Below are 15371 nucleotides of genomic sequence, written 5' to 3' on the forward strand. Positions count from 1 at the left end.
TTTTCTGGTTCTTGTTCGCAATGGGCTAACCACAGAGAAAGGATGACCCAACAGTTGCGGTGCTGGCTTTGGGATTCAGGAGTCTGTGTCTGAGTCCCTGTTCTAGCACACAATTCCTGTATGACCTTTGCTGAGTCACACAGTCTCGCTGTGCTTCAGTTTCTCATCTGTAAAATGGGGCTAATCCCTTCCTCACAGGGATATTGTGAGGATAGATACAATAAATAAATAAAGATTTGAGTCACTCAGATCCTGTGCTTACAAAAATGTTCACATCTTCCAGCCAGCTCTAATAAAAGCCCATTTTAAGTCAATAGGAGTCTCCTATAGACATCAGTGGTTTTTATATCTGGCCTTTGCACAGCAAAGTGATGTTTGGGTTTCCACCATTGGAAACCCACTGCAGGATAATATTTCAATAGATAACAAGGTTGGGGTTTTTTTTCCCCCACTGAGGTGATTTTGTTTGTTTGTTTTTGTTTTAACACTGAACAGTTCTATTTGGTTTTGTTTCTGTAAAATCCTTTGTTTACAGCAATTTAGTCTTGGACAAAAATACTTGACAGTGTCCCTTCTCACCAGTGAAAGAACCACAGGGGAAGAGAATCAGAGGGAGGAGAAGAAAGGAAAATGGTGATGGGAGTGAGAGTTGCAAAAATACAGCAGTGATGAGAACTGCCAGGATAAAGAGCCACTGTGAGAGACATGAAAAGGAAGAGGAGCACTGCTACAAGAAGCGGAACTTGGATAGTACAGTGTTTGAGTAGCTGCTAAACAAATATTCACTGTAAAGCAAGTGAAGGAAAGAGGTACAAGTGAGGAAAGGGAAGGAGGGGGCGGGGAAAGTCAGAGGGTTTGAAGTAAAAGGAAGAGCAGAAGAAACGCATACTGTATTTGCTAAGTCTCAGGACTCTGCCACATGGATTCATGGTGAGCGAAACATTACTTTATTCTCAGCCATACAACTTTTCATTCGCTTCAACAAACACCCCACATCATACCATTTCTCATTCTGTTACAAGGTTTTTAGTTAAGTTTCACATTATTTTCCAGCTTCTCTCAGACCCCATACAAAGACACTTTGCCCACACTAGCCTTTTCACACTATGTCAGTTATCATTCATTATGAAGCTGAAAGTCTGACACTGTTTAACTGAGCACAGCTACAGACCCTACACTGTTTCAGAATCTTCTGTAAACTAATCCAGTTTGTTATAAGTATGATAATCATAGAATCACAGAAGATTAGAGTTGGAAGAGACCTCAGGAGGTCATCTAGTCCAACCCCCTGCTCAAAGCAGGACCAGTCCCCAACTAAATCACCCCAGCCAGGGCTTTGTCAAGCCTGATCTTAAAAACCTCTAAGGATGGAGATTCCACCACCTCCCTAGGTAACCCATTCCAGTGCTTCATCTCCCTCCTAGTGAAATAGTGTTTCCTAATATCCAACATAGACCTCCTGCACTGCAACTTGAGACCATTGCTACTTGTTCTGTCATCTGCCACCACTGAGAACAGCTGAGCTCCATCCTCTTTGGAACCCCCTTTCAGGTAGTTGAAGGCTGCTATCAAATCCCCCCTCACTCTTCTCTTCTGCAGACTAAACAAGCCCAGTTCCTTCAGCCTCTCCTCGTAAGTCATGTGCCCCAGCCCCGGATCATTTTCACTGCCCTCCGCTGTACTCTCTCCAATTTCTCCACATCCTTTCTGTAGTGGGGGGCCCAAAACTGGACGCAATACTCCAGATGTGGCCTCACCAGTGCCAAATAGAGGGAAATAATCACTTCCCTTGATCTGCTGGCAATGCTCCTACTAATGCAGTCCAATATGCCATTAGCCTTCTTGGCAATAAGGGCACACTGCTGACTCATATCCAGCTTCTCATTCACTGTAATCCCCAGGTCCTTTTCTTCAGAACTGCTCCTTAGCCAATCGGTCCCCTCAAAATGCCTCGGGCTCCTCAAAATAAGTATATGTAAATTGTGTAGTGCAGTTGAAAGGCAGCAGTTTGGTATGTACTAGATATTATAAGGTCAAGAGGCAACTATCTCACTGAAAAACATCAACATTCAAAAATATGTCCCCAAATCATATGATAGACAGTTAGGGAGTCTGTGTACTCACCATTAGTGGGTCATTTGACTGTGGGTCTGTGTTTTCTCCATTCATGGATCACATGTTAGACACACGGATTAACAGTGAGCAAGACATTACTTTATTGTCAGCCATAACACTTTTCATTCGCTTCAATAAACACCCCACATCATACCATTTCTCATTCTATTACAAGGTTTTTTAGTTCAGTTGCACATTATTTCCCATCTTCCCTCAGCCTGGTAACCGCATACAAAGTTTGCTAGCTGTCTCACCGCTTTGCCCACATCTCAATGAAAAACACTAGCATTCAAAAACATGTCCCCAAATCATTCGAGCGCTTCTCTTTTTGAGGAGTCTGATACATTTGAACAAGAAAACAGAAAGTGTTCCTTTTACTCTTTCCCACACTGTTCATGCTATCCATTTATCACCAGCCAATCTTGAGAGATGACTGTGGCCTGTTCCTGTCCATCTGTAGTAGCATATGTAGATTCTCCTCCACATGATATAAAAGCAGCTGCAACTGTAAAAGACAAGATTCTGGAAATAGGTGGAGGTAAGCAGCCAGTTAGGAGAAAGCTATGAAGGCACTACCATTATTCTAGCTTTGAACTAACTGACTGCAGTCTGGCTCTGATTGAGCAGAGCACTTAAGCACACGCTTAGCCTTAACCACATGAGCAGTCCCATGGGCTTTAATGGGACCACATACTTAAAGTTAAAACACATGCTGAAGTGCTTTTCCAGATTGGGCCATAGTGTTCTGAACCTTACAGGATCAAGCGTTTTATAGTGAAAGAAAAAAACATTGCACAATCTTTACATTTTTAGTTGACTTTAAACTTAAATAACTACAGCCAAGTTTACAGATATGGTACACCTATCACAGTAACTAAAATAATCATGAAATATGTATAGTCATCACACTAGAAGAGATACAATTGCCTATATTCATGGGAAAAATTATTGCTGGCAACGTTAGCTCTTTGCTAGACATTTTGATGGTCTCCTTTACATCTCTGGAGCCAAATTCTGCAATCATTTGTCTAAATTCCCTGAAAATCTCAACTTCAGCATTTAGGAGGTTGAGAGGTATGTCTGTCTGCAGAAAGTAAGTGAAGGAAAGCAAAAATTAAGATATGAAGTTCAGATTGATTATGTGTGCTTACTAGACTAATGGAGTGCACATTTTGTCCTACTTCTGAGAAGCATATCAGGAACTTCTTGCTCCTATAGTACATCAGAAGTAAAATAACTGATACTATATGAGTTATTGTAAACTTGATCTTATACTAATTGTCCCAGTGCTAGTGCAAATTTTCAAAAGTATTCTGCAACCAGTATACTGGATTAAAATCTTTTTCCACCCCAATCCTGAAAAATGAATCAGAATTACAAAAAAGTTCTAGAAGTAAATAACGTATCTACTGTACACTTTCAAGTTGTTTGTTAAGATGTACAGGATTCCTTCCAGTTGTTTTCACTCCGAAAACTGAAAACACTGACTAAACAGATATATGTATTTTTTTCAAATGATCTTCAATAACTAGATTGTAGAACTGTGTGAACTCTTTGATGTAAAATAACAAACACTTGAATTCGCCTACGTATGAATTCACAAAGTTCTGTGAACATACAGTGATTCGTACACAATTTTCCTTGGCAGAACATAAGGACAAGATTTTTATGAATGGGTGTCTAAACGCAGGCTCCCAAGTCGGTATTATTGTGCTGAACCCATGTCCTCCTGTTAGTGGAAAGACACATTTTAAAAGCATGCTATTGATAATTCCTGTACCTCCCTCAAGCTCATCTGTAGTCAGTGATCTGTTCAATCTGCCTGAAACTGGGTGGAACAAGGAGCTCTCTCTGGGAGTTTATGGGCTCCAGTACAGCAACATGCAGAACCCTAAGTAGAGATTTGTGGCTGTACAGGCACAGACTGAGTTATCACTGGTATAAATTGCGTGGAATATTTAATTTAGGGTGGTTACACACAAAATATTCCTGCCCTTCTGAATGTCTTTACCATTTTTGAAAGTTATTCCTCACAGAGCTTTTTCAGGCCTAGCCCAGCCCAGAATCAAACCCGACCAAAGTACAGCTGAACTGAATCCAATTGACGCATGCTGTCCGTTTTCAGACCCAACCTGATCCCAACACTTCCCCCAACCCTGTGTCAGGGCCAGGTCCACTGCCTCATCCTTGGCATTCAGCATGGTGGGAGCTTCCCGCTCTCTACAACCTGTGCTCGCAATCTATCTCTGGCTGCTCCTTGCCCCTGGGGTTGGCGCAGTGGTGGCTGCATGCCCCTCAGACTGAGAGGTGCTGCGACTTAACAGCAAACTCACTCTGCAGCACACACAGTGCAGAGAGGCAATGGCAGCCATGAGTGGGACAAGCAACTTTCTCTGTGGCAACTCTATAGGCAGGAGGATGTGATCAGAGATGACCTGAACCAACCCAAGCCCGAGAGGGTTGGGTTATTTGCAGACATGACCTGACCGAAACCCAACACATGGAGTTGAGTCCCATCATGTTCAGGGTGGGTTACCAGGCTCTAAGTTCTCTTACATATAATGTGGAAGAATGGTAGAACTAATACAAGCTTTCAAACTTCATACATCTGCCCAGGGTACAGGAAAACTATTTCCTCTTGGATTAAAAAGGTGGCTGCAGCATTCATTGCACCCATCAGATGCAGCGTTAGATATATTCCACTCCACCAGTTTTCCAGCACACCCACACCCACACACCCCTGGATTGTCCGATTTGTTAAGGCCATGTTTCTCCAAGTAAGTGAAGGTTCATAGCATTTAAGGCCAGAAGGGACCATTATACTTATCAAGTGTGACCTGCTGCTTAACACAGACCACAAGAAACTCACCCAGTGATTCTTACCTCAAACTCTATAAATTATGGCTGAGCTAGATCATCAAGTGATGGAGAATCCACCATGTCTCCAAGTAAGTTGTTCCAAAGATTAATTACCCTCAGTGTAAAAAAGTATCTTACTTTCACTTTGAATTCATCTAGTTTCATCTGCCAGCTACTGGATCTTGTTATTCCTTTGTCTGCTAGCTCAGAGAGCCCTCTACTCTCTGCAGTCTTCTTCCTATGTACATATTTATAGATCATGGTCAAGTCATCTCTTAACTTTTTCTTGGATTGAACTTGGATTTTCAACAGGTTGATCTTGTTTAGTTTCTCACTGCAAGGCAGATTTTCATTTTTGTGGCTCTTTTCTGAACTCTCTCTATTTTTTTCCAACATCATTTTTAGAGCATGGATACTGGGACAGAACACAGTAATCAAGTAATGGGCTTGCTGACTCTCAACTGGTAAAGGTTCCTTACGGACCCTACACCAGTGAGGTGAGTCAGACATGCTTCTGTGAAGCTCTACCTTGTGTCATGGTTGGGTGGTTGAGGTTCAGGGAGCCATCAATGGCTCTCTGCAGTGTCCCCTCTCCACTGCACTTGAGCAGAGCTCAAGCAGGGTGGAGAATCTGCCTCTAAGATCCAAGAGCCACACTGTGACAGCCCTTCGTGCAAGTGCCTTATTCGTGTAAATGTCTGTCACAAACGCAACCTCTGCTCTTGAGGAAACACAAGAACTCTTCCCTCAGCACAACCTTGGGAGAGTGCAGGCAAAGGTGGGGACATGGCGCTGCCCATGTCAGCACCCACACAGAGTGGGGATGGACACACTAGGGATTCAGACTCTACCACTCCAAAGAATGCTGCAGCCTGCACTTGCATCCTTTGCTGGTCGGAGCCCTTCAGGGATGAACTGTGCATCTCTACGACCCAGTCTCACCTGAAGTTCCCCATGGGCTATTGCAACTGCTGAGCACCCGCCTCTCAAATCAGTAGGTAAAATCCTCATTGCAGTTTGACCCTATCATTTGAGGAAGCACATCATATGTAAGGAGAGTATAATTTTACTGTACCCTTGTATAGGGGTTGCAAAGATGGGGTGATATAATTTTAGCAGGAGCGCTGAATATTCCAATGGCCATGTTAAGCTTCTGTCCCTACCCATAGAAGCCTGAGCAGAGCCATAATGAGCAGAGAAATCATGTTTTCTTTCCCAACAAACCTGGAGTGTACACTGGACATTGTGGGTGAAATCTGGACCCCATTGAATTCACTAGGAGTTCCCACTGAAATTGATGGCAGAACTCCTAGTGAATTCAATGGGGTCTGGATTTCACACTCTCTCTTTTGTTTGACTGATTTTGATCAGGAACCAAATTGACTGGATTTCGTACAATAATTTCTCTAATTGTCCAAGAAAGGGAGAGCAGCCTGAAGACATAAGGTCACTTCTTTTCTAGTAAATCCATTGCACAGTATCCAGTGTCTCTAACAGGTTGCAGAGACATTTTTTTTTTTTAGAGATTATCTGGCTTGTGACAGTGAGGGGTGAGAAAGGTGAGGTCCTGCAGGATGTAACCCAATTTCTTTCCTCTTTATCTTCCAGGGCTTTTTAAGGGATGTCTGTCTCTTCCGACAGCCCATCTCTTTGAGAAAAACTAGATGCCATGAAAAAAGCAAGATAGCACTCACTCAGGATCCCCACAACTCCACTCCTGAATATTCTGCCCTCTTTCAGGATATTCCTAGATAATTTTCTTGCTCACAAGTGATAAAGCAAGGCATTTTTTCTTCTCATCCACAACTGAGGAAAATGTTTCTTTCCTCTGGGCTTCAGAAAACATCTGAAAAATGGGTGCAAGGCACCTGAGACCTAGGGTGCAGTTAAAAAAAAATCTAAAACCCACAAGCAAAGAGTGCTATTTTTATTTTAAAATGAGTTTTGTTTGTTGCATTCAATTGTTAAAATGCCACATATTGACTGCAATGCCCATGGAATGCTTTGGGCATTTATCCCACTACAGGCCAAAGTTCTGTATCAGCGACTGCAGGGGCATAAGCAAAGAGCTTGGCTCTTAAATGGGGACTGGCTCTGATCACAGCTACATCAGAGGCTTAGCCTCACAACAGAATCTGTTTGTGGGTTTCTCCTCAGAACATTCATGAAGCACTGCAGGATGACATGCAGTCCCTACCGCTGTACAATGGAAGCCTCGCTTTCCCTCTGTTATTCTGGTGAACAGGGCAGCTTGTGGTATTCTCATAAATAATTTTTGTTATCATTTAGGAAAAAAAATGTGTATGGGAATTCTTACTATTCTCTTCCTCTGGAACTTCATGGAAGCTTTCACTCCCCATCTGGAGGGTCAGCTGGGACACTTACAGGGCCTCTTAAGTTTGAATAGATCTCACATATAAGTTTCTTTGCTGATGGTAGAAGTGTCAGAGGTAAAAAAAACCACACACACACACACACACCTCACAGCAAATGAAATATATCAGCAAGTGGTATAATCAATAACAATATAATATTCTTACCTAAATAATGGTACAGCAGCAGACATGTGTAAGGCAGAGATGAATTATTCAGTAGGCCTGCTTTGCTGGTACATTGCTCCTTCCATGCTTTAAGCTCTTTTATGACTGACACAGCACTCTCTAACTTTACCTCCCTCTAAATATCTAAATCCTTTTTTTCCCCTCTTCTTTGAAAGCTAAATTAGCTGAGGAGCATCAGGCTCCATACAGCTCATGTGATGGCAAAGTTCTTTCAAGCATCTGGAAGCTTTTTGAGTGTTTCATTTCTTAACAGCCATAGTTTCACATGCATGTTTGTTATGTTTGTCAGCAGGCACATGCATGCTAATTATGTCAACAGGTGCCTGGAGAGACTATATGGGATTTTAATGTACTACAGATTATGGGGAAGTGTAGGAAACAGTTTCTCTTGTTAAAATTAAGTGCCAGATTCTTATGCGACTACTCTAATTAAAAAAAAAAAAAGCTTGTAATTTACATTTACTTTTCCTAGCTCTAGCAATTACAGTTATAAAAGACTTATTTAAGCGTCTAGTCCATCAGTCTGCTGGTGTTGGATCGTTCCAGTCAGTATATTTTCTTGCACTACATCTAGTTCAGTTTCAAATGTCCAAGAAATGCAGCTTCCGCATTTTCCCCAGGGAAGCTATTTCACCGTCTAACAGAGTTCATCATTAGGCATTTTCTCTGATGTTCCAGCTAAGTTCCTTTCCTTCATTCATTCTCTAGTCCCATTAAGTTTAGTTAACTCCCGCTAAAGAGGTGTGTGTGTAGCTATTATCTATAGCTAAATAGCAGCTTTGATTATTCAGGCTGATTTTGTGTCAAAGAATGCACACAAACACATAAAAATTGTCATCTTGGTTTGGAAAAGTCAGTGGATTCACACTGTGTGGTTCTCAGCCAGGGTTACATGTACTCCTGTGGGTATGCAGAGATCATCTGGGGGTATACCAACTCATCTAGATATTTGCCTAATTTTACAATATGCTACATAAAAAGCACCAGCAAAATCAGTACAAACTAAAATTTCAGACAACTATTTGTGTATACTGCTCTAGATACTATACACTGAAATGTAAGTACAATATTATATTCCATTTGATTTATTTTATATTTATATGGTAACCATGATAAAAGAAGCAATGTTTCAGTAATGGTGTGCTATGAAGGATAGCTCAGTGGTTTGAGCATTAGCCTGCTAAACTCAGGCTTGTAAGTTCAATCCTTGTGGGGACCATTTAGGGATCTGGGGCAAATATTGGGGATTGTTCCTGCTTTGAGCAGCGGGTTGGACTAGATGATCTCCTGAGGTCCCTTCCAACCCTGATATTCTATGACACTTTTTACTTTTTTGTCTGATTTTATAAGCAAGTAGTTTTTAAGTGAGGTGAAACTTGGGGTACGCACGACAAATCAGACTCCTGAAAGGGGTACAGTAGTCTGGAGAGGTTGAGAGTCAATGTGCTATAATAATATGGCAACAGTGTTGCAAATGTCTGTGAAATTCTTAAACCTCAAAATATAATTGCTTTATTAGAGAAGTATGCCTGCTTGTTTGTCTGTTTAGTGATGTCTACCAACTACTGTTTAAAAAAAGTTTACTTTAAAGCAACAGCACTCACACAACATGGCCAAACAGCATAAGCGCTATGCGTTTTCAATTGTTAGATTCCCAATCCACATTGCAGCCATCAAATATAATTTCTACTGAGCACTAGAAGGGACTGTACATGGAATAAGGTCAGAAGGTCTTGACCTAGATTCTACTCTGCCCGAGTCTGCATCAGAAAATAAAAAATAGCCTCACTTCAGTACTCTTGGCTAAGAGACTACAGGCCTGAGTGGGTGAAGAAGATAAAGGCTCTGTAGTGCCTTTAACACCATTCGCTGCATCACAGAAAAATGAAAACTGATTGTGCATTCCTTGGTCTTCACTGTTTTGGTGCTAATGTATTTAGGGGAAAAAAATCCTTTCTGTGAAACAAATTGCTCCTGCAAGCAGAGAAAATAGTTGTTTGGCTCATGACCAGCAAAACAGAAAATCTTTGTTAAATGCACCATTAAATTTTAATATCAACGTCTGAAAAAGTTAACAGGAAAAATCTATGTAAAATTGTTTATATACAAAATGTACTTTCCCGATCACCCATCCTTCTCTACTTTCTCCTGAATTTGGCTAATCTTTCTCAGCAGTTAGACCAACAAATATGCTTGCACAATTGCCATAATTAGGTAGACATCTTGTAGAACAAGTAGCTCTTTTAAACTGGGCCCATTATTCAGAAGAATGGAAATCAAACAAAAGCTTTGGCCGATTTAGTTACTGTAGTGACTTCATGAGCATGAATGACAATTGGAATACATCAAGTATAAATAACTACATAAAGATTATTACCAGTCCTGACTACATCAAAATGAGGATGTAAAAAACACAATTTTTTCTACTGAGATTACTTCTACTCTTTCTTACATTTTAAGTTTTATTCAGAGTAGAGGAATAAAGCTCCTTCCGTTACATAGAAGGATTATATTTATTAAGGGAAGTATCTCAAAGACCATATATGAAAAATATATTGTATTGTGGTTGTTCAGTAAAAAGATAAACCAGGTGCTTGTATAATCTCAGGTGACAATTGAAATCTATTAAAATTATCATCTGTGTTTACCCAAACACCGATAATCTTAAATCATCACAAAAGCAATTTCTTTATTCCTTCAAGTTCCAGTGAAGTTTTTCATTAGCAAGCTCTCATAAAACAAATATGTAATTCCCCAACTGAAAATGATACAGCTATGAAATGATTTAATCTTATACTAAAGGGCTTTTGACAATGTCTGCAATATCTCATTGTAAGTAGCCTTCATGTATACTAAGAGCATCTTAAAAGAAGAGATTGTTGCTTTTAATTTCTTACATTATTGGAAGTCATCACAAGCACTGAAATTAAAGCTTGCCTGTCTTGGGTTTGCCAAGAACAGTTCTTCAAGTAACACATTACATGAAAGTTCCTAAATACGCACTTAATTAAGCAACGACTATGGTCCAGATAATTTCTTAAGAATTAATGAATGGCTGGGATAGCTGATGGAATAGCACAAAACTTCAAGCGACATCAAGAGCCAAATCCAACTTCTTATTCTCATTCCTTAAACAGACAAAAGGCCATTGATTTCAGTGAGAGTTTTGCCAAATTTGAGAATGTGTAAGAATTGCAGGAAATATCCCTAATTCTTTTAATGCTCTGACCTAAACTTGTCAATGCTTATTATAAAAGAAGGAATCAGCAATAGATTTGTTCTTGTTACTTGTTAGAAAATAAACTTACTATTGAAAAATACGACTTGAACATGCCCACAACCTATGTAGAAATAAAACAGATAGATAGATCAATAGCAATCGTCCTGTCCACAACATCCATGATCAAGGATTTCAAAAATTAGGATCTTAAAATTAGACTTCTAAATCCATAGTTAGGCACTTAAGTGCCCATATTTTCAAAAGTGCTGAGTATCCAACAGTACATTACAGTTTCTATCTACTTCCACAGATCTTCTGATTTCTAAGGAGCACAGAAGACCACTCCCTAGAAATGCTAGCATTTTTTCCTAAGGATCTCATGTATGCATTTTAAATTGGAAAAAGAGTCTCTCCTTTGGTAAATTTGTCTCACTTTCTTTGCCACAAATTACCACTGGAGAGGTCTAGACACTGCTTTTGATAAGTGCATAAATTTACTAATTTACAGTTTGAAAAAACAAAGGTGCCCAACATTGTCAGACATAATTAAAAGAAAGCATCCTAACTTTGTTCCTTGAACTTGTGTCCCAGCAGACTGCTCTTCTGGTTCTCTATTGGAACAATACATTTTGAACAAGGAGTTTAATAGTATCCTTTTTAGACCAAACTGAAGGAGTTAAGTAATTGTTTTTGGTGCTCACAAGATCTCTGGGTAGATGGCTTTACAAGGAAATCACTTTAACGTTAGAACAAAATTATGAATATGCATCAGTCCTCTGTATTTCAGTTAATATCTCTAGTACATAAAAATCAACTTTGGTGTAACATTAATAGAGAATAACTAACAAACTATTGCTTGAAGTAGAGAACTATCTTTTAAAGTGACAGTCTCACCCCTCTTTGCCCTTAGATGAAGGACAAGAGCCTAAAACAGTCATCTATCCTTTTCCACTCTCCTCTCTATAGTCTGTTCACAAGGAGTGCCATTAGGCTCAGTGCTTGCTGACGCCAACATTTTTGTACGATACTCCTGATGACAGCTATTAATGCACCATCAGTAGACTTACAATAGTAAACATACATTAAGGAGCTACTACTTTCTAAGCTGTCTGGAATTTCTCTAAAATAATCAAGAGAACTGGCATTCATCCTAGTTTATCTTCATGTACAAACCAATGCAATGTGTCTTCATCTAAAGGAGCAAAGAATAAAACTTTTGCAATGGTACTAATTTTTTTTAAAAAGCAGGCAAGCAGGGGATTTTCAATGGTTTAATATTATATATTCAGGGAGAAGATCACTGCTTCAAACATAAATAAATGCCTGGATATACAGCAATAGATAACCAAAGTTCATATGGGAAAAAATCATAAATATAACTTTAACTGAGCAGAATGCAAACTGATAAGCCAAACAATGTTATGGACTACCATTGGGGGATCTCACTTATCATCCTCCAGTATGTGACAATCCATTTCCACATCTGTGACAAGTCATGACAAAACCTTTGTTCTCATAGATTTCTCTTAACGTAAAATATCTGATTTAGTAATCATTTCAATACATAATCCCCCTACTAAGCTTCTGGATGATTTCACTATCTGACATTGCTGTAGTGCAGCAACATAGATTTGGAAGGCTGATACAGAATAATCATCATAACCACAGCAGTAAGAAATAAAGAACTGACAGAAACACAGAGAAATAGATCAATTTGCAATGTAAATATTAGAAAAGATGCAACAGCAACTGCAGCACTAAAGAGTGTATGGAGAGAAGCACAACAGGCATCCCAAATCATACTATTTAGACATTGTGATGGCAATACACACAGGAAGAGGAATATATTCAAAATGCAGACCAAAATCAAAGACACAATGAGGTAACTATTGTCAAAGACTATTTTATAAAAGTACAAAATACAAGGAAGGCAATGCTGTGACATCCTAAAAAAGTTAGTCTTTAGTTTCATTGAGTATTATTTTGCCATGGCAGTTTATTTGTCCATAATCATGTTTGGAAGAGGAGCTTAATTAGGAAAACTTAAAAAACTGATATTTTCATGTGCATCCACATCTTCACTATAAAAAAAAAGCTCTGTCTGCACTTGATTTTCATTTGGAATTAAAGATCTTATGCACTTGATTGTTGCTGGGAAATTAATCCTTTTTTCACGGCTTGTTTTGGCCCCTCAGACTGAAAGTTAACACAGCTTCTGAAAGGTTAAAAAGTCTCTCTTATCAACCAAACAATGGTTTATTCTAGAGCGTACGGTCCAGCCACTGAAATGTACATGTCAAGGCCAAGGTAAAATGCCATCATACCAATGCCAAGCTAATGTGGAAGAGTGTTCAGACACTTCCTGAGCCGAAGTGTCTAACCATTCTCTCCTTCATAGCCTATTTGCAAACCAGCAGAATTTCCATCTGTCCAATAAAGGCTAACAGAGTGGGAAACAAAATGTGAACAGCTCTGTTTTTGTGTAGAAAAGCACTACAACTTGAGTCAATCAGTATTCAAGTCTTTGGCATGTCACTATCATAACAGCTACTCTGTACTCTGTAAACCCAGATAACACCACAACTTTTGTTGATAAGGAAGTTATTTTTCTTTCTTAATAAATGAAGACCTATGGGTGATTCTCCAGAGTGGTGGATCTGATTGCTATTCATATAGATGCAGTAGCAATATTCCAAAAAAGGTCACATATGCTGTCCCAGAGGCAAGTTATTGTTCTTGAAGAATCAGTTCCTTTAGGGAACTGTGACTGGAATCCCATTGGTACTTGTTTGTTCTTTGGGGAGCTCTAGGATGGTAAAATTCCCAATACACCAGCCATGAGGTCAGTGCTCAAGATCATTATTCCCAGGTTAGTATTTGCAGCACTGCAGTAATTTTAGGTCTGTTTTGGGTCTGTTTTGGGTAATTTGGGGTCTATTCCATCTTGGGAAAGCAGTCCAAAGAGTGATAAATTAACTTATTCGGTATTGAACTCGGTCCAGGATGGCGCAGGCTTTATAAGAAACACAATCACTTCCTTTAAGACTGTCTACAGTACTTACTTTAGATGCTGTCAGTAACTGATGCTTAGATATTACATTGCCCTAGAACTACCAGCAGACAGAGAGACAGACCTGCCAGCTCTACTAACACTGAGGAAAGAGTTCTAACTCCCCACCTAGTCTGATGAAGGATTACGGCTGGTCTCTTGGCCGTTGATAGTAACTGGAATAGTTGTTTATTCTAAGTATTGTACAAGACAAAGCAAAGAAAATGTTAGTGTAGATAACAGTTTTTAAGTCACTTGGCAATAGACAGTCTCAGAGCTTCAGGAAGGCTGTTCTGAAGATCTCAACTGGGTAAAATGCTTCCTAGGACCACAAACCCACAATTATAAATCTTATCTTTTTAAACAACTTTTTGACAAAGAAATGGATGGAAATTCCCTTTTTGAAGGGAGCATGGAAGCTGTTGCAATAGAAGTTCAGGTGGCAGCCTAGACCTAATGGAAGATGAACACATTCTATTACTAAGCGTCTCAGAAATTTACTACAGGGAGGAGGTCAGAGGAAGAAAGGCCAAGGTCTTTGACATTCTTGTCCATTAAAATCTGACCAGCATCTGTTTACAAGAGTAGAGTAGTCAAAGAAGACAGGCCAGCAATGTGGGTATCAGGACACTTGGACTTGTCATCCTTATATCATGATCACTGGAGTCAAAGGGACATCAGCGGAGCAGGCAACAAGGAGAGTTATCCTGGAAGCAACTCAGCCACGTGGATGGAGCAGTGCTCGGGATTGAATAAAATTCCACTTTTTCAACTTAAGCAGCACTCAGCTTCATTCTTTGTGAAGGAAACATGGCGACAGCATCAGAGCTGTGAGTTCTCTGAAGTGCAACAACTGGCAGCCTGAGCCATGGAACTGAAGACCCTGGGAGCCCTGGATTTTGCAGACACAAAGGAGCTGGTAGAAGGAGGAGTTCCAGCTGTACACAGACCTGGCCTTGCAGGAGGATGACAATAGGAAAGTAAAACTAGCGTTGTACTTTATTGGGGAACAAGGCAGACAGGTCTGCACCACTCTGAAGCTCAGCACTACCTCTAGCCTCACAACAATCCTAGGAGTCCTCGGGAACTGTTGCTCCGCAAAGCAGAACAAAACTGTTGAGTGACACAGGCCAATCTGAAAGAGAGGGAGATAAACCCCTACGTTACTGCCTTATGCACACTGGCTGCTACATGCAATTTTGAGTATTTGACACACTCTTGTAACTTGGGACAGGATAGTCTGTAGCACTTGGGATCACCACCTGTGGAAGTGGCTGTACCAACAAGGCATAGTGGTTTCCATCATATGCAGGGTTTACAGTTTCGTTCAATGACTCTCAGCACCCCGCACTATACAAATTGTTCAAACACCCCTGCAGCAAGGCAATCTGACATTAGACAAGGGGTGTGCAGCAGAAGCCCCAAGAGAAAGGATGAAAGTCCTAGGAGGAACACCACCCCCAGAAGTATATGCAGTAAGACAACAGTGAAGAAGAGCAGGTACCCAGGGTACCCATAGTGAAATGCATTACTGTGGGAGACAGCCTGAGGGGGTAAAGGAAAAAGT

At 40.2% G+C, this 15371-nt stretch overlaps 1 protein-coding gene across 19 annotated transcripts in view; it reads right to left on the bottom strand.

Moving 5' to 3' along the window:
* Positions 1-15371, bottom strand: part of PCDH9 (protocadherin 9) — an 894725-nt gene that overhangs the window by 814886 nt on the left and 64468 nt on the right. The window contains exon 3 of one of the 19 annotated variants that reach the window (XM_073346328.1): positions 2290-2620. The exons of the other annotated variants lie outside the window; for them this stretch is intronic. Within the exon in view, the coding sequence (XP_073202429.1) occupies positions 2525-2620 (96 nt within the window). The 3' untranslated portion in view covers positions 2290-2524. Of the gene's footprint in view, positions 1-2289; positions 2621-15371 lie in introns of those variants that run through there. 19 annotated transcript variants of the gene reach the window in all.

Source organism: Lepidochelys kempii, chromosome 1 (assembly GCF_965140265.1).
Source record: "Lepidochelys kempii isolate rLepKem1 chromosome 1, rLepKem1.hap2, whole genome shotgun sequence".
NCBI classification, from domain to species: domain Eukaryota; kingdom Metazoa; phylum Chordata; order Testudines; family Cheloniidae; genus Lepidochelys; species Lepidochelys kempii.